The sequence below is a fragment of the Jaculus jaculus genome, chromosome 10 (genome assembly GCF_020740685.1).
Source record: "Jaculus jaculus isolate mJacJac1 chromosome 10, mJacJac1.mat.Y.cur, whole genome shotgun sequence".
Taxonomy (NCBI): Eukaryota; Metazoa; Chordata; class Mammalia; order Rodentia; family Dipodidae; genus Jaculus; species Jaculus jaculus.
Genome location: NC_059111.1, coordinates 37,637,156 through 37,664,942, shown reverse-complemented (window position 1 = coordinate 37,664,942; position 27,787 = coordinate 37,637,156). Strand labels below are relative to the sequence as shown.

The window sequence follows — 27,787 nt, the reverse complement described above, 5'->3', positions numbered from 1 at the left end:
GAGAGAGAGAGAGAGAGAGAGAGAGAGAGAGAGAGAGAGGCGCAGACAGACACACACACATATACACAGAGATAGAATGGGTACACTAGGGCTTTGAGCCAGTGCAAATGAACTCCAGACACATATGCCTCTTTGTGCATCTGGCTTACATAGGTCCTGAGGAATTGAACCTGGGTCCTTTGGCTTTGTAGGCAAGTGCCTTAACTGCTAAGCCATATCCCCAGTCCCGCTATCTTTATTTTTGAATGCATGACATTTACTGTTTTATCTGACTATGCTGTAGAAATGTTAATTCTGTCCTGGCTTAGGCATCACCTCCCTCCCTCCCTCCCTCTTCTTGACCTCCCTAACCATTTCTCAGCTATCTGTTTTCTATCTGCCTCATGGCGCCTATACGTACCCATGACCCAGATTTCAAGAATGTTGTCTTGCATGTCTTGCATGCCTGCTTCTCCTCTCTATTCTCTACCTCTAGCTGTCTTCTCTTTAATTTGAGGAGCTGAGTATTGAACTTAGGGCCTCCCACATGCTAAGCAAGCTTCATCCCCACCATTATGTCTCCTTTTTTCATCAGAACTTGTCAGTCACCAAATTTTGTGGTGCTCTTTTGCACATATCACACTTCTGTATTTTTATGTTTTTATTTCCAGTTCCTTAGAGTTATCCTTATGCCATTTGCAAAATAACTCCAATAACTTCAAAATAGATTAGTAGGCTTACCAGTTATCTCTAGACAAAAGCTGACAAGGTTTGAATCATTTCAGCCTTGCCTTGTCTGTCACTGTCCTCCAGCTTGTTCCTTGAGCAGTGGCTGAGCTGCTTTGGAGGGCATCTGCTGGGTTGCGGCAGGTATTTTCTGTGACCCAAAACGTGGGTGAGGGCAACACATTTTGAGTTTCATGAAAGGCTATGGCACAAGTTCAATTGTTGGGAGCTATCTGGGAATCACTTACCAGATTAAATTTATAATTGTTCCCTAACCCTCACTCACCAGTATACCTGAAATAGTCCTATGTATATGGAAAGGATTCAGCAAATAATTCTTTGCTAATTGAAAAGTAATCTTTTGTCTAACAAAAAGGAGCCAAATAAATGATTATTGAGATCTTTTGTTAGACAGTTTTATATACAGATTAAAACTTATAATAAGGGCTGGAGGGTTGGCTTAGCAGTTAAGGCACTTGTTTGCAAAGCCAAAGGACCCAGGTTCAATTCCCCAGGACCCATGTTAGCCAGATGCACAAGGGGTCACATACATCTGGAGTTTGTTTGCAGTGGCTGGAAGCCCTGGCACACCCATTCTCTTTCTCTCTCCCTCTCCCCCTCTCTCTAACTCTAATGAATAAATTTAAAAAATTTTAAATAACCGTATAATAAAGAAAAGATAACAGAACCTTCTTTCCCATAAGTTTTTCAAGTAAAATATAAACATTTTCCTGAGCTCAGTGCTCTCAGCTTATATATAATGTATTTTTGTGGAAAATGCAGGTTATTAAGATTATTCTATATCATCCATTTGTGTACTGTGTTGTAAAGACATTGGGGTCATAACCAGATGAGTATCTTTGCAGAGTGCTAATGGGGAAGCTCCAAACACCTTTTTAAGGTCAGATCATTCAGGAAAATTCTGGGCACCTGAAGTTAAAAGATTCCTTTACTGCGTGGTTCTCAGGAGTCTCTATGTTAAATGTGAATTTCCAGAATGAGGTAGATTTACTGTGTGTGTATTTATTAAAATCACTTCATAGATGAAGTCATGTTTAATAGGGCAGTTTTGTAACATCATACTGTATGATGAGGCATACATTTAAAGTGTAACTCCAGACACATAAGTAATATGTGTGTGTGTGTGTATACATGCGCGCGCGCGCGCACACACACACACACACACACACACACACACACACATATATATATATTTTTTTCCAGGTAGGGTCTCACTCTGGCCCAGACTGACATGGAATTAACTATGTAGACTCAGGGTGGCCTTGAACTCACAGCAGTCCTCCTACCTCTGCCTCCTGAGTGCTGGGATTAAAGGCATGCACCACCATGCCTGGCTATAAGTAATATTCTTTAAGAAATCATACGTCGTGAGTTTGATGTCTGGTATACTATGTTCAATAAGATTTCATGTTTTTTAAAGGAGTTGCTTTGTGAAAATGAATGGGTTTTTAATGTATGTCCAATTTCAACTAAAAAATTCTGTTATTTTACTCATTTACATAGTGAAAAACAAAATAAAATATCGAGCTGAAGCTTGCATTAAAATGCAGAAAACTATTCGAATGTGGCTTTGCAAAAGGAGACACAAACCTCGGTAAGGTGCATAGTTCAAAAGAAACCCACAAAAACCCCATCACCATAGTATAAAATTGAGTCAAGTTGTAGTGAAAGTATTTTGGGTCTTGTGTGTGGTCTTTGTAAAGCAGTATTTTATTCTGTTATTTGTAATACTTACTTGGAATTATTTATTTATTACTTGCCTCATTTTTTAAAAGGATTTCAAGTGTCAGCACTAGAAAGGTCGAAATAAGCTGCTGAGATAAGCTCTATTGCTTCAGTTACCTTAGTGATTTGAGTTTCTTGATAATACAAAGTTGATATCATTATTAAGGCATCACATTAATAGCCTGGCCATAGTTTTAAAGATTCTTCACAAGATAATGTTTGACTTGTGCATAGTTTTACTGTATATTGAGTTTTTATATCTTATTTACATTTATATTACTAATTTAGAGACTTTGAGCTTGGGAGTTTAAATAGCCATCACCCTTTGCAAGGAGACTATTAGATCATTTGAGTTCTATAATTTGAATTTTCATCTTTCAAACTACATAGTAGGCAACCTTAATCCTAATTGACAGTCATCTGTGTCACTCCCATTTTTGATTCTGTTTACCCTTAGTCAGAGATCTGCACTGCATAGTAAATACTACTGAAAAGAGAAGTGGCTGTTCTGGCTAGCAGAATGTGTTTATTTCTAGTAATGAAGATCCTACCTAAAGCATTAAATAATGAAGTATCATCATTGCAGAATTGATGGCCTGGTGAAGGTAGGCACACTGAAAAAACGACTTGATAAATTTAATGAAGTAGTGAGCGCATTGAAAGATGGAAAGCCAGAGGTGAACAGACAAATCAGAGATCTTGAAATTTCTATTGATGCTCTGATGGCCAAGATTAAGGTATGTAATTTTAGTCCAAACTACATTGACTGTAATTCAATATGTTTTGATAATGCTACTGAAATTGTGTAGAAAATGCCCTTATTTTTCAATATATAAAAATATTTACAAGTAATGCAGCTTTTCTCTGTCTGAACATTTTCATAGCAGAATGATGAAATATAGTTTTATGTTGTTAGGACAAATACTTGTACCTCTAAAGAATAAATAAGATCCTGGGCTTTGCTGGTAAACTTTTGTAATTGTGACTCAGAGAGGATGGTCACAGATAGTTTTCCTCCTTCCTACAACCGATTTTTATTTTACTGTATTTGTTTTGCTATTTGCTGATGCTAGCTAGAGCTTGAACAAACCCAGTGATAGTGCCAAACAGATACTTTTCTGACTGAGCTATGTGGTCAGCTCCCCAGAAACTAACTTCTCAGACTAACATATCATTATTGAAAATTAGAAGAGAACCACCAACAAACTGTTTATATCCCCACATGTTTAACTAGTGTGCTATTGTGTATTGCTTCTACAATCTTGTTTTACATCATTCTTCATCACATTATGCATTTGATTTTATGTCTCTGCAATTATGTTACATGATTTGTTATGGTTAACACACTATCTATAACACAGTTTACTTAGCAGTTATAAAACTAGCAATTAACTTTCTCCCTAAGATTTTGTTTTGGAAAAATTGGAGCTACTTTTAAAATTTTCAGATATTTGAGGTTAAAAGTTTTTCCATGTGTTTTTTAATCAAATTTTACCATTTTTCTTCCTTTCTTTTCTTTGATTATATGTTAGGGTTTAACTGTTTTCTCAGCCAGTTTTCAAAGGTCATTGTAATTATGTGGATATAATAGTACCTTAAACTAAGCCTTTTGTTCTATTTTCTGTAGACAGTGCTAACTTTTAGAGGTGGAAAAGGAAAAATGATCAAGAAAATAATGAAAATTCTATGGATAAATTTAGGTGTCAAGGGTGATGTGTTTATGAGGCATCCTTATGCATTAAACTGAAATTAACCTAGCCACATTTTAAAATGGTAGCTTAGAAAAATTATTCAATAGTGCTAAATATACATAGTAAATTCTTTCAAGCAGGTTTATTATTTGTATGTGTGTATGTATGTGTACCAGGGCCTCTTGTTGCTGCAAATGAACACCAGATACTTATACCCCATTTTGCATCTGCTTTATGTGGGTGACCTGGGACTTGGACCCAGGGCCAGCAGGTTTTTCAAGCAAGCACCTTTAACTGTAGAACTGTCTTCCTAGCCCCTCCCATTCTCTGTATAGTAATTTCTTAGGTATTTCTTAGATACTAATTGAATATTTCTATACAGAGTTTGACTAGTGAGGTAATCATTTCTTAAAAATGATTTTAGCATTTTTTTTTTAACTTTGGTCACTGTGTACCTGCAGATCTAGGAGGCTTGCTTGATAGACCATAGAGTCAAAGGTTTTTGTTTAGAGAAAACTTTTAAAAGACGTGTAAATAGCCAGGTATGATGTACATACTTGTAATCCCAGAATGTGGGAGGTAGGCAGGAAGATGAGGAGTTCAAGGTGAGTTTCAGCTACATATACATAGCAAGTTCAAGGGTACATGAAGTACTGTTTCAAAAAAATTGTGAATATTATTTAATATTAAATCATTATAGCAAAGATAATGGGCTTGCTTACCTGGTAATCAGTTTTTTCAATTGTTGTTTATTTTTTGTTGTTGTTGTTTTTGTTTTTTTGAGGTGGGCTTTAGCTGTAGCCCAGGCTGGCCTGGGATTCACTGTTGTCTCAGGCTGGTCTTGAATACACAGTAATCTTCCTGCTTCTGCAACATCACACCTGGCAGTTCTTGCTATTTTTATGTGTATATTCGAGTAGTTTTAAATTGTGGAAAACATATAGCATTACGTTTCTCATTGTAATCATTTTATATGTGCAACATGTTTTTTTTTGTTTCTTTCTTTCTTTTTTTTTGAGGTAGGGTTTCCCTCTAGCCCAGACTGACTTGGTATTCACTATGTATTCTCAGGGTGGCCTCAAACTCTTGGTGATCCTCCTACCTCTGCCTTCTGAGTGCTGGGATTAAAGGGGTTGCCACCATGCCTGGCCCAATACCAGCATATCCACATTGTACAGAAGAGATCACTCTTTAAGCACACGTGTATTCTTTTTGCTTTTTAAGTCCACCATGATGACAAGAGAACAAATACAGAGAGAATATGATGCACTGGTTAAAAGCTCGGAGCAACTCCTTAGCGCATTGCAGAAAAAGAAACAGCAAGAAGAGGAAGCAGAAAGACTGAGGCGCATTCAAGAAGAAATGGAGAAAGAAAGAAAAAGACGTGAAGAAGATGAACAACGTCGGAGAAAGGAGGAAGAGGAAAGGAAGATGTGAGGCAACTTACATTGTTTGAACTAGAGACTTAATAAGAGAGTTGATTCTTGGTATTCATGGATAGTAACCATTCTTAAAACCATATTCAAATTTTAATCAGCTAATTTGATTTTACCTTTTCTTTCTTTCCCTTCCCTTCTCTCCTCCCTCCCATCTCAGGCTGGTCTTGAACTCTGAGTCCTCCTGCCATGGCCTCCTGAGTCTGGGATAACAGTTGTGCCCTACCATACCCATCGTAAATCAAGTAATGTCAGAACAAGTCTGACTTTTTAAAAACAGTTTATTTATTTATTTAGTGTGGGGGGGGGGAGAGGGAGGGAAATAGGAGAGAGAGAGAGAGAGAAAGGGGGAGAGAGAGAGAGAGAGAGAGAGAGAGGGAGAGAGAGAATGAGAGAATATGAATATGGGTGTGCCAGGGCCTCTAGACACTGCAAATCAACTCCAGACACATGTGCCCTCTTGTGCATCTAGCTTCTGAGGGTTCTGGGGAATTAAACCAGGGTCCTTAGGCTTCACAGGCAAACATCTTAACCACCAAGCCATCTCTCCAGCTCCTGCCTTTTTTTTTATGAAAAGTTCATTTTATGTTATTATATGAAATAATGTTTAATTACAAGTTAAGCATTCTTTTTCCCCCTTTTTATTGACAGCTTCCATACTTAGACAATAAACCATGATTATTCCTTCTTCTCCCCCACTTTCCACTTCACAAATCCACACTCCATCATGTCCCCTCACTCTCTCCATTAGTCTTTCTTTTATTTTGATGTCATCATCTTTTTTTCCTACTATGAGGGTCTTGTGAAGATAGTGCTATGCAGGGCTCCTTCCCGGTCAGGTAGGTAGTGCCGAGGGAAGGACCAGGCCTGCTGGTTCCTCCCTAGGGGTTGAGGAGGATGATGAGCGTCGGACGACTCAGAAACCTCTCCTGGCCACCGGAGAAAAACCACACTGAGTCGGGAGTCTTTTCGATGCAGGAACTTGCAGAAAAAACTTGCTTTATTACTCTGAGCAGTTGCCTATATCATGTTGGGGATGAAGGTGGGGATTTTAGGATGGGGGAAGAGGTAAGGGCCAATAGTAAACTTTTAACTATTGAAATGGTAATTACAATTGCCATGCTGAGGTGGCAGGCCAGAAGCCATTAGGTATCTTGCTGAGTCCTAGCTGGCCAAAGACAGGTCGCCAAACTTTAGCTAGGCTCAGGAAGTTCCACTAGGTCTCACGTCTGGGCCTTTCAGAGCCCAACAGTGCTAGGCTCTACAAGGTTGTGGATATCAAGGCCAATTTCTTTCTGAATGATTGCATTGTAAGCAGTCCTGCCCTTCCTTCAGCTCTTACATTGTTTCCACCACGTCTTCTACAATGGACTCTGAGCCTTGGAAGGTGTGTTAGAGATGTTTCAGTGCTGTACATTCCTCTGTCACATCTTCTCAGCACTTTGTTGTCTTTTGGGTCATCCCAGTGGTCACTGCCATCTGAAAAGAGGTTTACTTACCAAAAGTGAGAGTAGCATTAATATGTGGATATGGACATTAAGTAAAGTGCTTACAGGGCAGTTTGGTGAACATAATATATGCATTTAGCCAGACAAGAGCAGGCCTTACACTCTTAAGGCTCATGATCTCCCCCACCATAGACTTTTGATTAGGTTTTCAGTACCAGGCATGTATTCGCCCCCATAGAGTGGATCTCCAGTCCAATTAGAGAGCAGTTGCTTTCCCCCATAACAGATGTGACATTATTGCACCCATTGTTTCATTTGGCCTGGATGGCCAAATTTAAGGCTTGTAGTATACACTGTTTATCTCCACTGATGATTTCTCTCCCTCCAATAGGGCTGCATGCCGCATAGCTTTTTCCAGCATTCTGTCAGTCTACATGGAGGAGAAAAGAAAGTTGTTTTTTTTGTGTGTGTGGTTTACTAGTACTGGGTATTGAACTTAGGTCCTTGGACATTCTAGTCAGGCACTCTTAACAGCAGCCTGTATCTGCAGCCCATGGGCATTTTAACAGAAGTATTTCTTCCATGCACACAGGAGGTTATATGTGTTGGGCTCTTGTGAATGGGCTTGCTTTCATGATTTCATTCTTAGCAAATTCATTATAGATGTGTAAAAAACTTGTTGATATGTTTGCATCCTGTTATTTTATTGATTTAATTTGTCATTTTCAGAAAATCTTTCATAGTATATTTGAGTGTTTCTGTGATGAACACTGGAAATTTGACTACTTTTTTTCCTAGTTGTATGCCTTTTACTTCTTTCTCCTGCCTAAATTATCTAACTAAAATCTCTAACTCTATATTAAGAGTGGTAAGAGTGGCTGCCCTGGCCTTGTTCCTACTCTTGGAGAGAACGCTTTGAGTTTTTCCTCAGATTCTGTTCACTGTGGGCTTGCCATGTATAGCCTAATTTTCAGATTAAAGTATGGTGAAATCTGTGAAAGTAGTAATAATTGAATTCTGAATTACTTCTGGTCCCAAGCATTTCATAAAAAGGAATACTGAAACCTATGTGATTTGAGTTTTAGTTAGATCCTTACATCCAAAAGATTTCTTAACTTTTCCTAATAAGCTAGAAAAACGCATGTTTACTTTTCTGCAGTTTTAAAACTGGTGACATTTTGGGAGAATGAGTTGCTAGATAGGAGTATGAATATGAGTGATTTAGTTGGAGAGGGAATTAAGGTAAATCCATATACTTAGGACTTTATACCCACCTAGTCACTATAACCAAGCTAATATAGAACTGTTAATGCTATAGAATAGAACTGTACTTGTATTAAAGAATTGTAAAAAAAAAAAAATAGAATTGTCAATGGTGTTAGATTTTATTTTGTTCATAATAAGTTGATCATGTATGTTATCAGAGATTAATTTGTTTCCTTTTTGCCATTCTCTTATCCCTGTTTACTTTAGTTTATTTGAGTTCTATAAAATTCCTTTATTCTGATAAAATTTTAAAGTGTTTTTATTTTGGTTTTGTTAGGAAACTTGAGATGGAAGCCAAGAGAAAACAAGAAGAGGAAGAGAGAAAGAAGAGGGAAGATGATGAGAAACGTATACAGGTTTGTACTGAGTGGCCTGAATTTCTATCAAAATAGAATCTACCAAGTAATAAAATACGTGAAAAACAAATCCTGGTTTTCTAGATAAGCTATCATTGGTTTAGGTTTATTGCATAGATCAGTGAAAATTTCTGAAGTGAGTATGGGACTTTGGAGCTCAGGAAGTGGGTTCAAATCTAGGCTTTGCCACTGACAGAACTATGTCATTAAACACATTGTTGAGTATCTTTCAGCCACAGTTTCTCTTTGTAGCATGGGGATGAATTATAATTGTATTAAATAATAATTGTATTAAATGTTTTAACACATGTTAAAACATTCAGAACAAGCCCCAATTAAATTAATACTAGTATTACTTTATCTAGGAGAAAGTTAGTTAAACATTTACTTAAACATAAGTTTATGTTTTAAAATGTTATTTTAAACATTATAGATACTGGTGTTAGGCTTCAGATATTCTGAATATTAAATCAATGTTAATATATTTATTCTGGGACTGGAGGGATGGCTTAGCGGTTAAGGTGTTTGCCTTAACCTGGTTTTATTCCCTAGGGCCCACGTTAGCCAGGTGCACAAGGGGACACACATATCTGGAGTTCATTTGCCATGGCTGGAGGTCCTAGCGTGCCCATTTTCTCTTTCTTTCTTTCTTTCTTTCTTTCTTTCTTTCTTTCTTTCTTTCTTTCTTTCTTTCTTTCTCTCTCTCTCCCTCTCTCTCTCTCTCTCTCTCCCTCTTTCTCTGTCAAATAAATAAATAAAAGTATATATTCTGTACTAAAATGTATTAATAATATCAACAATAATATATTAAATGAAATAAATTAACAGTAATATATTAAGATATTACCTTTACTGTCAGTTTTCAAAAAGTCCTAAGTATAAAAATAATTGATGATGAAGCCGGGCGTGGTGGTGCATACCTTTAATCCCAGCACTTGGAAGGCAGAGTTAGGAGGATCGCCGTGAGTTCAAGGCCACTCTGAGACTACATAGTGAATTCCAGGTCAGTCTGGGCTAGAGAGAGACCCTACCTGGAAAAACAAAACAAAACAAAACAAAACAAAATTGATGATGAATTGGAGTTTGTCCAGGCTTTCAGAATACAGCCTTATAGGTATGACCAACACTTTAAAGTGCTGCCATCTCCTGTCCAGATGTGTGTATTAACATTCAGAATACTCATACTGTGATATCAGTGTGGAATGGAGCCTGTGGAGCTGAGTGTCTACTTGCTTTTGGCTCTGGGAAAGCAAAACTTAATAAAAATACTGAAAAAAGCTGAGACTGGAAGATTTGCGTTTTAACCATATATGCTACTTAGTAGAGAACTTGTCTGGGTCATGAAGCTCTCTCTTACTGTAGGGAGTAATTGGAGTGTTCCGCAACAAGGGAAGCTCTTGGTCATGTGTGGCTTTCTGTACTGGGCAGGCAGAGGTGGAGGAGCAGCTGGCCAAGCAGCGCCAGGAGGAGTCCCAGCAGCAGGCTGTGTTGGAGCAGGAGCGCAGGGACAGGGAGCTAGCCCTGCGGATCGTCCAGAGCGAGTCAGAGCTCATCAGTGACGAGGCCCAGGGCGACCTGGCACTCCGCAGGTATGGGGTTCTGGGTCTCACCCTGTCCTTGGCTTTCTTCTCCTCTCTGTTTCTTACTTCCTTTTAAAAAAGCCACGGGGGAAAAATCAGACTTCTTAGGGCCTCATATAGCTGAAGTAAAATCATTTAAAAATAAGTTATTGGCTTTCATATTCAAACGAATGAAACAGTTGTTTTTAAATCAAACTATTAAATTATTGAAAAATAAAAACTAAAATTTCATTTACTTGGGTATTCCGTTAGAAAAACAGCTCAGCTTTTACTCTGAAATTGTATGTTAGGTACACATCTAGTCTCTAAGTACTTGTCATTAAACACTGACATAGAAACTTTATTAAGCAATTTAATAAGTCTTTATTTTCCTAACACAAATTTTAAAAACTACATTACACTTGGAACGAGGAGCAGTTCAACCTCGTGTGCTGCAGAATGAGTGGATCTCCCTTTCCAGAAGGAAAGTCAGGCATACTGAAATGTTTGGTTCCTTAGGTTTATGAGTTTTTGTTTATTTATTTAATTTTTAAATTTTTGTTTTGTTTTTCTTGGTAGGATCTCACTCTAGCTCAGGCTGACATAGAACTTACTATGTAGCCTCAGGGTGGCCTCAAACTCACATTGATCCTCATATCTCTGCCTCCCAAGTGATTAAAGATGTGTGCTACCACTCCCAGCTAGATTTACTATTTATGTGTAAATGTTATATTGGAGTGTGAAAGAATATTGGAAATTCTTAATATTTTGCAGGAAGTTGTAGCAAATTTAATATTTTTCACTGCAATATTTTAGAATATATAAAGAATCACTGTAAAAAAAGCAAAACCAATTTGTATAGGAGTGTATATACATATACATACATACATACATACATATATATATACATATATAAACCTGTGTATAGAGAGGCACATAGATATGTAACCTTTTCAGAACTTTACAAGTGTGACAATATGTTATTTACTTATAACCACTAGATGGAGCTATTTCCTTATATAAAGCAAAAACAAAACAACCCAAAATCTGGGTGCAAATTTGAAGGCAAATGAAGTTAAAATGGTTGGATTCTCTTCAGCTAGAGACAAAGGTGAAGCTCATTTGCCTTCACACATATTTCCAGTGATGATTTTGAGAAGCTCTCCAGTCTGAACTGTATGTGATGAGTGAGCTTGTGCAAACAAAAAGTGTTAACACTAGTACCAGAAAGTGCTTATACAGAGTGTGTAAAGATAGGTTCTTCTCTAATAAGCAGTTTTAAGTTACTTTTCATAAGCAAAAGGTGCTAATTGTATAGAAAACATACATAGTAGGTATATAGACAGATTGTGCTATAATAAGCAACTTTAAGTTACTTTTCTAGCTTGAATTCCTGTCCTGTAACTTCTAAGTAAGAACTGTTTACACATATGTAATATGTTTTAAAATATAATCTTAACCAGTTACATTTATGATACTAATGCTAACTGATGACTTCAAATTACACAAAATTGTAAAATTGTACCCAAATTTCTATTAACAGTAAGTCTCACAGTGTATGAGGGTCTGCATTTCCCAATCTAAATACATTAGCTTTTAATTTTTAATTTAATACATTTTTATTATCTTTCAATGAATATTTAAAAAATACACAAAAATCTAACTGATCTTATAGATATTAAAGATAATTTTATAAATCAGTGAGTAATTCGAAGACAAATTTACTCAATTTAGATTTTTACAACTCGGAGATGACAGTGATATTAACTAAAATATATTCTTTTTACAGAAATGATGGAACAAGACCCAAAATGACCCCGTATGTCGTTTCCCCTTGTCTTTTTAATGATGGGTTGTATATACTTTTGAGTAGTAGTTTCCTCCTTGAAGTATATTTAAAATTACTTCCTTTTATCAAAAGCAAACCAGATAAGTCATTATTTTTCCACTTTTACTTGCCAAGGAAAATGTTAAATGTTTGATGCCCCGTCATTGTAGTTTATGATTTTGTTTCTTTGTTTATGTTGTCTTTGTTTACACTTTAATACAAATTCTTTTTATGTGTTTTAAATTCTCCCTTACCATACCTCATTATAGCAGAAAGTATGGAGGAATTAATAAGAATAAATAAAATGATTAGTTTTTAACATGTAATGGGTAATTCTAAAATTTAACATAGGTCATGATCTAAAATTTATATGTACTGTTTTCATTTTTTAAGTTTCCTTGGAGAGAAGAGATTTTAGTAGTGTTTGAAAAAATAATGAAGTATATACATGTATAAAATATTTTGTAAAATTTATAAAATGTGTATTTTAACATCAGTATAGACGCCAACCATACTGGTACACTATTGTATCAGGCTGCCTTACCAAAAGCAAGGATTTCTTAAATGATGTAGTCTATGTATAGAACTCTCCAAAAAACATAAAGAAAAATAAGAGGATAATTATTCATAATAAAATACTAATTTTAGTGCAAAGGTACATGTGCATAGTTACTAAAGAAGGCACAAGTGAGTAATCAGATGTTTTTGCTTATATATAGAATCACCTTGAACTTATACTACAAATGCAAATTTATATAGGAATGTCGTTTTAGTAACTCAAATGCCAAACCATTACCAATAATCCTTGATAAAGTTCCAAACAAAACTAAGTACTATCTCCACTCAGTTACACAGTATTTCTATCTGTAGAAAAATTGTGCATCAAAACCATACAAAAACATATTTTTACATAAAACCTTGTTTACATTGGACAGACTATCCCTGACTCTGTGCTCAACAGATGTTGGGGAATGCACTCACAGCATTGCAACTGTCTCAGTGCCAAGAAAAATGAGAAACTTTCTAAGGGGGGGATTGTTTTTCCTCCCATAGTAGAACAACTATCCTACAGTTGTCATTTGAGCTAGTAGAAATAAGCCTAACAGCCAGTGTCTAAGGTGAAATCATGAGCATTTGCAAAAAGTTTAGTCCAATCAGAAAAACAGCACCTAACTGTGGAGACAATGTGGTCCAGCAAATTTGGTGTAGTATTGGTGAGGGTCAGGCTCCTCGTGGTTTGAGGTCGAGTGTGCCAATGGGTCAGCAGATGTTGCCATCATTGTGTGATGGGCTTTAGAAGTATTTCCATATGACCCACAGATCAAGCAGTAAGTAGTTTTGAGAAGCAATCTGACTCCCTTGAAGCCTGCTGTGAGGAAAGAAGTGGAGCACATTTTAGAAGAAAGATGGTAAAACAGACAAAAACTGAGGGGGGAAGACAATAGAATTAAATAATATTTTCAAAATTATATCGAGTTTGAAAGTCAAATTCTAAAAATGTAGTTGTCTAAAGAGATTGTCAGTGTATTATTACAAAAGTAATTTTTATTAGGTTGCATTTGTGTACCTTGTTTTGTGGGGTTTGTCCTTTGACTTTAGGTTGTTTTTTTGTTTATTTGTTTTTTCAAGGTGGGTTCTCACTCTAGTCCAGGCTGACCTGCAATTCACTATGGAGTCTCAGGGTGGCCTTGAATTCACGACAATCCTGCTACCTCTGCCTCCTGACCCGGCCCTTTTTTTTTTTTTTTTTTTTTTTTGAGGTAGGGTCTTATTCTAGCTGAGGCTGACCTGGAGTTCACTATGTCATCTCAGGGTGGACTTGAACTCATAGCAATTCTCCTATCTTTGTCTCCTGAGTGCTGGACTTAAAGGCATGTGCCACCATGCCTGGTTCTCTTTCGTATTTTGAAGGATCACATTCCTCTGCTGTATAGACCCAATCCATTCATAGTTGTAGTCAGTGTGCATTCCAGGGAGAGGAGCACACACCCTGATCTCTCTCTCTCTTTTTTTTTTTTTAAAACTTTTTTTTTTTTAATTGACAACTTCATCCTTGTAAACAATATCCCATGGTAATTCCCTCCCTGACCCCACATTCCCCTTTGAAACTCCACTCTCCATCGAATCTCCTCCCCTTCTCAGTCTCTCTTTTATTTTGATGTTGTCATCTTTTCCTCCTATGATAAGGGTCTTGTGTATACCCTGCTCTCTTAGGACAGCTATTTGTGGGCATCTTAACAACTGTGTCCTGCAACAAATACACCCATCTTACTTCCCTGCCTTCACATTCCTGTGATTTTTCCCAATTTAAAAGTTTTTGAGGTTACCAGAGTTGAAGGAATGGAATAGTGAGAAAATGATTAATTTTGAAGGAAAAGATTAAAGGGCAGGGAGTGAAATGAAGTCAATAATGTCAATAATGTGTTGATGAATACCAGACTTTGATTTTATTTCTCAGCATTAAGCAAATACTGAGGAAAGTTATCATCTCCTGGGTAATAAAAGAAAAACAAGACTTTTGGAAATACTTCTTGCAACTTCAGAATGCTTCAGGCCCCTCATTTAACAAGTGATTTTATTGATTTTCTTTTAAAAAACTGTACTTTGATTTGGAATCTTTCAATTCTTATTTGAATTCTAACACTGAAACAGACCTGTTTGGTTTGCCACCATTATAACTTGTCTAATATTTGTAAGCATCTTAGGTGCAGAAATCCTTATATAGCATCCATATCCTACTAAGGTTGTTGCATACATGTAGAATTTGTTATTAATATTATGTCCATAAAAAATCCAGAAGAATAGTTTTCATGAAATTTTACAGGAAAGTTCTTACATAAAGATTGAGATGTGCTGCAGTCAGTCTGACCAAACTTAAAACAAAAACATTTACCAGGGCTGGAGAGATAGCTTAGCAGCTAAGGAAGGCACTTGCCTTTGAAGTCTAAGAACCCAGGTTTGATTTGTCAGAACCCACATAAGCTAGATGTACATTGTGGCACATGCATTTGGAGGTCGTCCGTCGGTCAGTCGGTCTGTCTGTCTATCTATCTATTTCTCTTTCAAATCAATCAATCAATAAATAATCAAAATAATAAATTTTTTTTTACCAGTTTTCATGGCTATATTTTTCAAAAGTATACCATAGACTTTTATAAAGTAAAATAAGTGTGAATGTTTAATGTATTGATAATCATATTAAAATTTAATTATACATTCTGATCTTTTGAGCAGTTTATGTGGTGTGTCTTGTATATAACTGTGCTATGTTATAATTTTTCTTATAGGGAACAAATGGCCAAAGAAATGTCAGAAATTTTGAGTAGGTCAGTGCATTGTATTTACAGAAATAAGTTTTTACTACAAAAATCACATTTTAAAATTACTTTTGATTATTTGCACTAGAATCTGGTATATAGAATCTGGCCACTGTTTTCATGTAAAATATTTCTATATAACAGCACTTCCTCTTTACCCCATCCCAATGCAGAAGAGACAGTGAGCAATATTTATTCCTCTGCACTGATGTTTCTCAGTGAGGATACAATTGGCATATTTGATGGAGCAACTCCTTCTTGGTGTTTCAGTTGGGTTTATCACTGGATCCTACCAGCTGTTAGCCTCAGTGGGAGAATCCTTTCCCTTATCCTGACAAAGTGACTATTTTGAAGTCCCTCCTAGAGGCAGGGAGTACTGATCCTAGCTTGGGAACCATTGTTCCTAGCTGAAGAAGTAAACAGAAATAACAGTTTTAAAAAAAAACACTGGTACATTGAGTTTCCAGAGATTATAGCTTCCCAGAAGGATCTAACCCATTACCTTTATAAGTTAATGTGAACCAATAATACTTTGTCATAAAAGTTAATTAAAATTACTAAATTAATATATTTTTAAAAATTAAGTCAGTTTTGTTACTACTTTGATATATTTCTTACACGATTGTATTTCTAGTAAGTTTATAAATAGATTTTTTACCTTTAAAATTTTACTATTTCAGTAACTTCAGAGATGAGGGTGCTTACATGCAGCATGTTCATTTGTTACTTTTGACACCAAATATATTTTTCAGCAGGTATATTTTTGTTTGAAGTAATACAAATGAGAAGCTAGTTCTAACAAAATCATATTTTAAGTAATAATAATTTGAACTCTATTACTTTCAAGTGTCAAAATACACCTTATGCATGTTTTGGTGTCATGTATATTGTGATTATCTCTGAGGCTACTGCATATTATGTAAATTTACTTTCTCTTTCAAAAGGAAGAATCAGAAGATAAATCAGATTGTTGTGCTCAGCTGCAGAAGAGCTTATGAGTAAATGTTAAAGCATAACTTCAAAGAGTAGTCAGGGTCCCAGCTCCTCTTCATGACGTATTCATGGAAGTGCGCTTCATAAGGACATTTTCAGACAAGTACATACTTATTGTACCTGACTGAGCACATTCTCCCTTTACTCTCTTCTCTTTCTCCACTCCAACCTCATTAGCCCTTTTGTTCCTTTAGACAGTTTACTTTTTTGTCCTGCCATATGTACATACATTATTTTATCTATCTGTATAAAATCTAAGAACCACATATGAGGAAAAAGGGTGCAATATTCTCTCTCTGAGACTAGTTTAATTCTTTTACTATAGTTCTGTCCAGTTACATCCATTTTTCCTGCAGATGATATACTTCACTCTTCCTTATGGATGAAAAATTTTAAGTAGTTATTGAAGATGCTATTTTTAGTCTATGAGATACATACATAGGTCTCTTAAAGAGGCAAAGATAGCTTATTTATTTCATTTTTAGCTTAACATAAAAAAGTCATTTATTTTGCCTCAAGAATAAAGTGGTATGATTCATGAATCATTTTTCAGTAATGTTAATCACATAAATTGTCTAATTTGGCCATTTGCCAGGATTGCTGTTACCTTTCAAAATGTAAAATGATGGAAAAATCCATGGTAATTTTCAGGTAGCATTCCTTGACTATCTTCTATAAGAGGAAGTATTTTCTAAGTAGAAGATGGTAAGGAAGAATTTACTTGTGTGATACCTGAGAAGCAGTGTTTTAGTTCATTGTATTTATTTATTTTAATAATGTACTATCTTATTTTCCTGTTTCATAAGTGTGTGTACACACAAATAACATCTGGGTGAAGGTGTCCATGCCCATCTGTGCTCGTCCATAAGAAGGCCAGAGCCAGAGCACAGCCTTAGGTGTTGTGCTTCAGGCACTACTGTACTGCCTGCCTTTTTTTTTTTTTTGAGTTAGGGTCTCTCACGGGCTTGGAACTTGCCAGTTAGGCTAGACAGGCTGGTTAGAGAATCCCAGAGATCTACCTGTCTCCACTGGGATTACAAGTATGCACACCATACCTGATGGTTTTTTTTTTTTTTTTTTTTTAATGGGGGTTTTGTGGATTGAGCTTAAATTTTGGTTGCAAGTCAAGTACTTTCCTGACTGAGTTGTCTTCCAAATCCTCATGTCTTAAAATCTTATACATTTAAACTCTTTTTATGTTACATTGAGCTTAAAATACTGTCTTTCAGCTTGATTCTAACTGCCTACCATGGATATAGAATAGTAATTTTCTGAGAAATAATGATTATTACAAAAAATTTGTTCACATATTTCTACTTAATGATCTTAAAGAAAAAAAAGATAAAGAAAAACCTGGTTAAAAGGCATAGTGGTAGCACATTTTGTAATCCCAGCATGGGAGATTGAGGCAAGGGACTCTGTAACACTAGTACAAAAAGTTGAATTTCTCCATTTTTTCCTTTTATTTTTTAATATTTATTTTTATTTTTATTTATTAGAAACAGATAGAGGGAGGGAGAGAGATTGAGAATGGACATGCCAGGGTCTCCAGCCACTGCAAATGAACTCCAGATGCATGTGCTACCATGTGCATCTGTCTTACGTGGGACCTGAAGAATCAAACCTGGATCCTTAGGCTTCGCAGACATGTGCTTTAACCACTAAGCCATCTTTCCAGCCTGTATTTCTCCATTTTACAGTACTTAGTACTTTAGATTTTTTCTTACCTCTTTCCTCAAGCAAATGTTCCCCCTAAATAGGGTAAGACCTGACCTTGTGCCTTTGAAGTCTTTTGTTGTCTTCTTTATGACCTAAACCCTCTTGGCTTCCCCCCCCCCCCTCTGACCTAGGGTCTTGCTGTAGCCCAGGCTTACCTGGAACTCACTCTGTAGTTCAAGCTTGCCTCAAACTCATGATGATCCTACCTCAACCTCTTGATTGCTGGGATTATATGTGTGTAGCCACCAACTCTCAGCTTTTTTTTTTTTGAGAACTTTCATATATGAACATATTGCAGATTGGTAATATTTCCATCAGATTATACACATGTCTCCTCTTCCCTGCCCCCATTCTACTGAAGCCCTCCTCAGTGGGGTTATTAGTAGTCACTGTGGGCTCATGAATGCACTGATCAGGTTCTACCACACCCAGCTTTAAACCCGCTTCTTACAATATGTTAGTTTTCATATTATAACTTACTTAAGGTAGCTTGGTCTGCTTATTGAACTTTTCTGAGTGTAGACCCTGCATTCTATGTCCTGTTTTTATTGATTGATGCAGTAGGCTGAAGTTTGGCCTTTCACCTGTGGATTCTGTAAACAGGCAGATGCTCAAGGGGGTTCTGAGCCAGTGGCTATGAATGGAGCTGCATCATTTATAGCTTTCAGTAGTCTTACATGTGACTCTATTGTGTGGCTCATACATAAACAAACCATTAATGTGCTACTAAAGATCTTTCCAAGTCTGTGGAATTTTTTTTTTATTCTGAGAAATAGATGTAAATATAAATGTATTTTAAAAATCTTGGATGTTCACATATCCTTTAATAGGAGCATTTAAGTTAAATTATGGGGAAGTAGATGGATTAAAATATCAAGCTGTGGGTTGGAGAAATGGCTCAGCATTGAAGGTGCTTGCCTGCAAAGCCTAATGACCCTGGTTCACTTCCCCGGTACCCACATAAGTCAGATGCCCAAGTGGCACATGTGTATAGAGTTCCTTTGCAGCAGCTGGAGGTCCTGGTATGCCTGTTCTCTCTGTCTATTTCTCTTCTATTTCTCTCTGCTTACAAATAAATAAATAAGATAAATATTGGATACAGAAATTCTGATGTAAAACTTAAAGTGGGGGGAATGGAGCTGATGAGAAGCTTAGTTAGTAAAGTGCTTACCTCTCAAGCATGAAGAACTGAGTTCTATCACCAGAACTCAAGTAAAACCACTGAGTGTTGTGGTGCATGCCTGAAATCCTAGTGCTGGGGAGGCAGAAACAAGAGAATCCCTGGCTTGCTGGACAGCTAGTCTAGCCTCATTGGTTAAGTTCCAGGGCATTGGTGAGCACCTGTCTCAAAAACAAGCACACATGCACACCCTTACACAAACATACACACAAATACCAATGTGCATAGTGGCATGCAAGAAATTTTACTTACCTGGCCATCTTTTAGTATGCTGGCTTTCTTTTCCCAGTGCTGAGGATGGAAGTCTGGGTGTTATGTGTGCTGGGCTAGTGCTGTACCACAGAGCTGCATTCCTGAGTGCACCATTCTTACTCTTACTGCCCAAGATACAAAAATTATTATGTGGTTTTCTAGTTATTTCTAGCATTCACACTTAGGTATATTTTCTTGGCTCTTTAGCCAGTATGTTTCTATTTCAAATGTTAAATTGTGCTAATTGCAGAGGCCCTGCTGTACTGGCCACCAAGGCAGCTGCTGGTTCCAAGAAGCATGATCTTAGTAAATGGAAATATGCAGAACTGCGTGACACCATCAATACTTCTTGTGGTAAGTGTAGAGGGTGAAAATAAGGCCCATTCTGATGGCCAACGCATATGGAGGTTGTGGTGATTATGTCCATTATAACCTCTATATATGTATGTCACATGTACACTTCCTTAATACAGTCTTTCTTATTCTTTGTTCCTTTGAGAGAATGACTTTATTTATAGGGCTAAGAGAAAGATGTGCTTATTAAATCATTTCTTTTAACTTTTATTGACAGTCTCTGTATAATATATAGAGAATACACCATGATCATAATCTCCTCCCATTGCTGTCCTTTCCCCCCTTCTGAATTCCCCCTCTACTGAATACTTTCTTCTTTCCAATTGTTTTCTCTTCTATTTTGATATTATCATGAGAATCTAGGTGCAACAGGGCCTCTTGCTGCTGCATAAACTCTAGAAGCATGCACCACTTTGTACATCTGGCTGTATGTGGGTACTGAGGAAAAAAAAAGCCAGCAACTTTTGCAAGCTACTGACTACTGAGCCCTCAGCCCTATCATTATTTTTTCCCCTCCTGTTACGCAGATTTTATGTGGGTAGCATCAGCCACTATGAGGTCATGAATACCACAGCCACATTATGTCTGGAAGACAGTATTGCAAAGAACTCTTCCCCTTCTTTTGGCTCTTAGATTGTTTCTACCACCTCTTGCACAATGGTCCCTATGCGTTGGGGGCGTATTTTGTCTATTTCTTACCTAGGTAGAGAGGAACAAATATAAGTTGTGGCTTGCAGGGCTGGAGAGATGATTTAGCGGTTAAGCGCTTGCCTGTGAAGCCTAAGGACCCTTGTTCGAGGCTTGATTCCCCAGGACCCATGTAAGCCAGATGTACAAGGTGGCACATGCACCTGGAGTTCGTTTGCAGTGGCTGGAGGCCCTGGAGTGCCTATTCTCTTTCTCTACCTCTTTCTCTCTCTGTCTGTCTGTTGCTTTCTATTAAATAAATAAAAATTTAAAAAATTAAAAAATATATGGCTTGAGCTATGTTAATTACTGGCCCCTCTAACTTATTCATGATAGTAAACACCTGCATGTTTAAATTTTGTATTTTGGAATTAGCAATGCAGTCTTTCCTTTTTAAGCTACTTCCTTCCAGCATAGCTGTGTGAGGTGTGTCTCTAGAGAACTACACAGTTAGGTCTTGTTTAAACTACGATATGTGATTTCAGGACACTTGGACCAGGAATGGACCATCATTATTAGATAGAATTTTCACTCCATTCTTTTCTTCTTCCTGAAGTGTATCCATACAATTATAAATGTGGAAAATGTATAAACTCTGCCCTCATTTGAGCAACTTTACTTTTATTCTATTTTTAACATTTCTGACTCAGTTTCTTTATATGTAGACCTATTTAGTCCAAGGTTCTTGAGTAGAGCAAATAAGATAGTAATAATGTTAGAAAATGCTCTGTAAATGTGGAACATATAAAATGCTCAACCTTTTATACTATTTAGTTAAAAATATATTTCGAAACTTATTCCAAAGAATACTATGTTTGGCGAATAAAAATTAAAGTGTGGGGCTGGAGGGATGGCTTAGTGGTTAAGGCATTTGCCTGCAAAGCCAAAGGACCCTGGTTTGATTCCCCAGGACCCACGTTAGCCATGTGGCTAGGGGCCCTGGTGTATCCATTCTCTCTTTCTCTCTCCCTCTCCCTCTTTCTCTGTCAAATAACTAAATAATAAAATATTTTTTAAAAGTGTGAATTGCTTTGACTCTTTCTATGTCCTCAATAGATATTGAGCTCCTGGCAGCATGCAGAGAAGAGTTCCACAGGAGGCTCAAAGTGTACCATGCGTGGAAGTCTAAGAACAAGAAGAGAAACACAGAGACAGAGCAGCGTGCGCCCAAGTCTGTTACTGATTATGGTAAAAACAAATCTGTACTTTTGAATGTTCCCAAGTAAATGTATCCATTATCATGCAAGTACAGAGAGGACATTTGGGTAAAATGGTTGTCTTACCATGAACCTGATGCAACCAGGATTCCCTGTCTTATGTAGCATTGTATCTATTGAATATGCCTTTGAAGTCAGATTTGTCAAGGTACATTGAATTTCCTTGTTAAGTTTTAAAGGCAAGGATTGTCTTGATGAGGTTGTGATATACTGTTTGCATACATAGTTTCCACACATAAACACATGCATACATCAAGATTACTATTGGAGGGCTGAAAATATTCTGGATAGAATGATTGTATAGCATGCACCATCTTCAGAATTGCAAAAAACCCCAAAAACCAACCAACAAACCAAACAAACAAATGTAACGTGAAAATGTAAACATTGCTATGAATATTTCACTCTGCATGTTAAATGAGTTTTACATATGAAATTCAGTATACCAATCAACAGGATTTCTTACTTTCTACATTTTTCCTATTTTGAGTTTAATCAGCTCAAATTTTTAGAGTATTTTCCTAGTATTATTACATCTTTCTTTTTGAGGCAAACCCAAGAGACTAGCTTTTTTTTTTTTTTTTTTTTTTTTGAGGTAGGGTCTCACTCTGGCCCAGGCTGACCTGGAATTCACTATGTAGTCTCAGGGTGTCCTTGAACTCACAGCAATCCTCCTTCCTTTGCCTACCAAGTGCTGGGATGCACCACCACACCTGGCTTAGCCTTTTTTTTTTTTTTTTTAATGTGAGAGGAGGAAGAAAGTGTTGTGTCAGGGCCTTTAGCCACTGCAATTGAACTCCAGACACATGCATCCCCTTGAGTGCATGTGTGACCTTGTGCTCTTGCATCATTGTGCATCTGGCTTATGTGGGACCTGGAGAGTTGAACATAATTCCTTAGGCTTAGCAGGCAAGTGTCTTAACTGTTAAGTCATCTCTCCAGCCTTTCTTACATTTATTTATTTATTTGAGAGAGAGAGAGAGAGAGAGAGAGAGGGGGGGGGGGGGAGAAAGGGAGGGGGGGGAATGAGAAGTGGCATGCCAGGACCTCAGCCACTTCAATCGAACTCCAGACACTTGTGCCACCTAGTAGGCATGTATGACCTTGTGCTTGCTTCACCTTTGTGCATCTGGCTTATGTGGGATCTGGAGAGTTGAGCAGGGGTCCTTAGGCTTTGCAGGCAAGCACCTTAGCTACTAAACCATCTCTCCTTCTTAGATTCTTATTTTTATTTTATTAGTTATTTATTTGGTTTTTGTTTTTTTGAGGTAGAGTCTTGCTTTAGCCTAGGCTGACTTGGAATAGTCTCAGGGTGGCCTCAAACTCACGGCGTTTCTCCTATCTCTGCCTCCCAAGTGCTGGGATTAAATGTGTATACCACCACACCTGGCCCTTCTTACATTCCTTCTAATTCCTCCTAGAGTTGCATTACAACCTAGAAAAGGAAAGAATTGGATCACGTATTCTTTACTGCTACTCTGATTCTTCTGTTAAAGAAGGTTTACTTTGAACATTATTTTATGATGCTGTGAAAATTCGAGTTGATAAATGTTACTTTTGACTGAAGTCTTGTTATACAGAAGGCCAGATGCACACCTGACACAGGAGAGCAGAGGAGGCTAGCCTGCTAGGTGCAGCACCACCTTTAATACCAATTTGTAATGCTTGTGATATATGAATTAAGTTTTCAGTTTTTAAAACAGTGAGTGTATTTAATTTGTCAAATTCCTATCTTTATGTTGTTACATTTTAATTCAAGTTACTATCGAGGGGACAACAGGCAAGTCTTTTTTTTTTTTTAAGGATATTGTTCTCAATACTTACAGTGTGATTGAGAAACACATAGCTCAAGTTTACTTAAACAAAAAGTCCTTGCATTTTTTTCTTCCATACTTTCTCTCAAAGTAAATAAAAATACCATTAGAGTAAAGTCAGTTAAATGTCAGGGCTTCAGCACTTTTTAGTTGCTTCAAAGAGTTGCTTGAGGGCAGTAATGTTAATAAGGGCGATGCTCGTGCAAGTGACTGCTCAAGGGTGGCCTTCAGCAGACAGCACAGCAACAGGGGAGAGAGCTGGGATCGGGCTGGAGGCCACTCACTTCCTCCCGTTTCCTTGGGGATGGGAGATGACAGCGTGATTCTGTGGCTATGGGTGTTAAGTTTCTGTTACACGTCACTTAAAAAAAAAAGGCAATGAGTTTTTCTCTTTAGCTGTAATTTTCATAGCTATAAATGTAATGGTTTCCTTTAGCCTGACAGACTTTCATCATATTCTCTTGCAGAATGTATACATCTCAGCCAGTATAATGCAGATGTATGGCTATACAAATGAGTCACATTTTTTTAAAACAAACTTTGATTCCTTATTTATGTAGTTTTTCACAAATGTGTAAATTATTTGTGATCTTGATGGTTCAAGTACTGTTTCTGCTTTTTGAGAGAGTAACAGATTAGGAAAATTTCTAACATCCTGTATATGAATAAATTTAAGAATTTTATATAAATGCAATAGACACATATTTAGCTTTCAGATAATTTGATGATAACCCATTTTCTAACCTCTGAAAAGTATTTACCTTACTTTGTATGATTTTCTCACGTAAAATTCAGTCTGACATAGGAACTTGATCAAAAGGAATGTTGAAAGGCACAAGGTGGCTTCATGTTCAGTGGAGACAGTCTGTACTTAGAGGAATGGTTGTGTAGGTTTTACATTTAGAGAACATAAATGATAACAATTCATGATTAATAGAAAGAGAAATAGGCTGCAAGTGTGACAGAGTGGTAAATTCCTACGATAATGAGTATGAAGCCTCAGCCGCATTGCTGGGCTGTGTGAATGACATACTGCATGCTCTCACCTTTTGCAGAAAGAGGTCTTCAGAAGTCATTTTTAGGGTAGTGACAAACTACTCCCTGGATCTTTCTTACTGCTTAAATTTGTGATTTTGGAAGTAGCTTTATTTCAAGTTCTTAAACTAAACATGACATTTGTCTATGATTTAGGAAATTTGAAGACATTAAAACATTGAGTATCTGAGAAAGGTGAGGTGTTTAATGTCATTGGCTAGGGTATCACATTGGGCCATATTATAAATGAATGTTGGTTCTTTTCACCTGTGCCTCAATCCAAATTTCCTAAAACATAATGAATCAAAGTAGTGTTCAGCTCCCTCCTTCCCTTTCTCCCTTTGTAGGTAACTCTGGGAGTACTTAGCGTAGGGGTAGAGGACTTACATGTTAGTCACCACCTCAGTTGAGATAGATATATAAGTTAGAAAAATACTCATTTAGCAGTCTTGGCCTTTTTATCTTCAATATAAAATGTTTGTTCACAGATTTTGCACCATTTTTGAACAGTTCACGTAAGTCAATCAATGGATGGTAACTCCTGAGCTAACTGGAATATGGGCTAAAATACTTTAAAAAGTACTAACTTCTATTAGACATTGTTTTGCTACCATTTCCAGTGGAATTGTAATACAGTCTTTAGAAAGTTTGTCTGTATTAAAATATATTTTAACTTGAGATGATATATATCCAAAATATATATACAGAACAAAAATCTAATTATGCTGTCACTTTATCAAATTACTTGCATTTAAATATAACATTTGGAACTGTGAGTGTATACAATTCTTACTGTAGCAAAACTCTCTCTTAATCTACTAGCTGATCTTTTAGAAGAAAGACTAACTTGTAGGTGCTGGTTTCAAACACTGTGTTCTCAAACATTGTGGTGGTACTTGTATTTCTGTCTGTAGAGATTTGAGTTTTGTATGGTAACATGCAGAAGTTCTGCCAGTATTGCAGTCAGTGGGAAGAGGAAGAAAATTGTACAAGGTCATAACTTCCTTAATTTTTTTGTTTATTTATTAGAGAGAGAGAGAGAGAAAGAGAAAATGGGTGTGATAGGGCCTCTAGCCACTACAAACAAATTCCAGAAGCATGTGCCACCTTGTGCATCTGGCTTATGTGGGTCCTGGGGAATTGAGCCTGGGTCCTTAGGATTCACAGGCAAGTGCCTTAACCATGAAGCCACCTCTCCAGCCCAACGTCATAACTTTCTATGATGCACATTCTTCTGTCAGTTAAAAGCTTTGTTACTTTAGTGGATAATAAATTTCTAGAATCAGTTGGGCAGTAATGATTTAGATGTAGTATCATATTCATCTGCCAACTGCTTGGGCGTATCTTAAGTGCTTCTTATAATTTATAATTTTTGGTGTTGAGACAGAGTCTTGCTACATAGCCCAGATTGGTCTTAAATACTCAATCTTCCTGCTTCAGCTTCCCAAACACTGAAATTTATTTTCACATGTTTTAAGACGATGCAGGTAGGCAAAAGAAAGTTGTTTAGAAGATGAGCTTTCAATATTTGATTTTTACAAAACTTTTCTGGAAGTTTTTTAACTCTTTGCAACAAATTTTCAGTTCTCCTATTAATGAAGAGACTATCAAAGACCTTTTTTTTAAAAAAAATTACTCAGTATGATAAATTCCAAAATACTTATTTTAGAAGAGAACAGAAATTTAGTTAAATGAATGACTCTTAATGTCCTAGTGATTTCTGATCAGCTGAAGACTAAATTATAATTCACTACACTGAGGATTTTTTTAGTCATTTCAAAGTGTTTAGTGATGAATCCATATATTTTCAGTAGGATAGGTTAGCTTAGAACTTTTTGTATAGATACTGAGCTTCATGGTAATTGGGGGAACAAGAACCAAAGAATAAGTCCATCCAACAAATATGCTGATGGTCATGTGGGTTTTAAAGTTACGAACAAAACTGGCTTCTCATTCTTGCAGAGGCATAAATATAGCTTGTTAAGGTGTTTTTTGCTTTCTCTAATGTGCAATAAATTGTCAGCTTTCTATAACCTTTTGCTGTTTCTTGGTGTAAAATATAGACTCTTTCACACTTTTTGTGTTTTCAAGCTCATACAAAGCCATGGGCTGTTCTAGATTGTTGTGTGGCAGTTTTAGTTGATATGCTTTGTTTCATGTTAAATATCAAATTTCAAATACTTTTAAAGTTATGAATATAAATTGAGTGTACTAAGCAAAATTGTGATGCTGAGTCTAGAAAGTCATTGTCCAAGGAAAATATTTACACTTTCATATAAAGTAAAAATGTAATTATTCATTAAGGAAAATTGAGCAAGGTAGTACTAGCAGAAACGGAAGGATTTCCTTTTTCTATTGGGAAGAAGATCCAAATATGAGATTGTTTCCACTTATTTCAGTGGGTTTCCCTCCAAGAGAAATCTAATTAAAAAGTAAGTAAATCTCTGAGGGAATGTTCATGCTTATTGTTATAGGTGGATTTTTTTGTTGGTTTCTCTAATATTATTTTTATCTATGGTTATGGTATCTTGGCCTTCTGAAAACCCCCACCATCAATTAGTTTAAAGAGAAAAAGGTCGTATGTATTTCACTTTTTGAGGGAGATTTATTTTGTTTTATTATGAATAATTCAATAAGTTATTATATAACTTTCATTTGAAATCTATGTAGAAAAAAACCATAAATCTGGTAAATAGTACTAGATTGCCTTCTGGCTATGTGGGCTTACTTTACCATACTGATAACAGCCATTTATTTATTTATTTATTTATTTATTTATTTATTTATTTATTTATGAGTGACACAGAGAGAGAAAGAAGCAGAGAGAGAGAGAATGGCCTCCAGCCACTGCAAACAACTCCAAACGCCTGTGCCCCCTTGTGCATCTGGCTAACGTGGGTCCTGGGGAATCAAGCCTCGAACCAGGGTCCTTAGGCTTCACAGGCAAGTGCTTAACCGCTAAGCCATCTCTCCAGCCCTTTGTTTATTTAGTTACTTGAGAGGAACAGAGAGAGAGAGGAAGAATGAGCATGCCAGGGCCTCCAGCCACTGCAGACGAACTCCAGAGGCTGCGCCCCCTGGTGCATCTGGCTAACGTGGGTCCTGGGGAATCGAGCCTCAAATCCGGGTCCTTAGGCTTCATAGGCAAGCGCTTAACTGCTAAGCCATCTCTCCAACCCAGGTC

The 27,787-nt window shown here is 36.8% G+C and overlaps 1 protein-coding gene across 1 annotated transcript in view; it reads left to right on the top strand.

The window, feature by feature from the left end:
* The window catches only part of Myo6 (myosin VI), a 235,266-nt gene that overhangs the window by 204,200 nt on the left and 3,279 nt on the right, over positions 1–27,787 (top strand). The window contains exons 24-34 of the mRNA XM_045160127.1: positions 2,230–2,320; positions 3,038–3,188; positions 5,367–5,575; positions 8,570–8,648; positions 10,077–10,237; positions 11,592–11,618; positions 11,997–12,026; positions 15,323–15,361; positions 19,747–19,850; positions 21,594–21,725; positions 25,092–25,118. Of these exons, the coding sequence (XP_045016062.1) occupies positions 2,230–2,320; positions 3,038–3,188; positions 5,367–5,575; positions 8,570–8,648; positions 10,077–10,237; positions 11,592–11,618; positions 11,997–12,026; positions 15,323–15,361; positions 19,747–19,850; positions 21,594–21,725; positions 25,092–25,118 (1,050 nt within the window). The remainder of the gene's footprint in view (positions 1–2,229; positions 2,321–3,037; positions 3,189–5,366; positions 5,576–8,569; positions 8,649–10,076; positions 10,238–11,591; positions 11,619–11,996; positions 12,027–15,322; positions 15,362–19,746; positions 19,851–21,593; positions 21,726–25,091; positions 25,119–27,787) is intronic.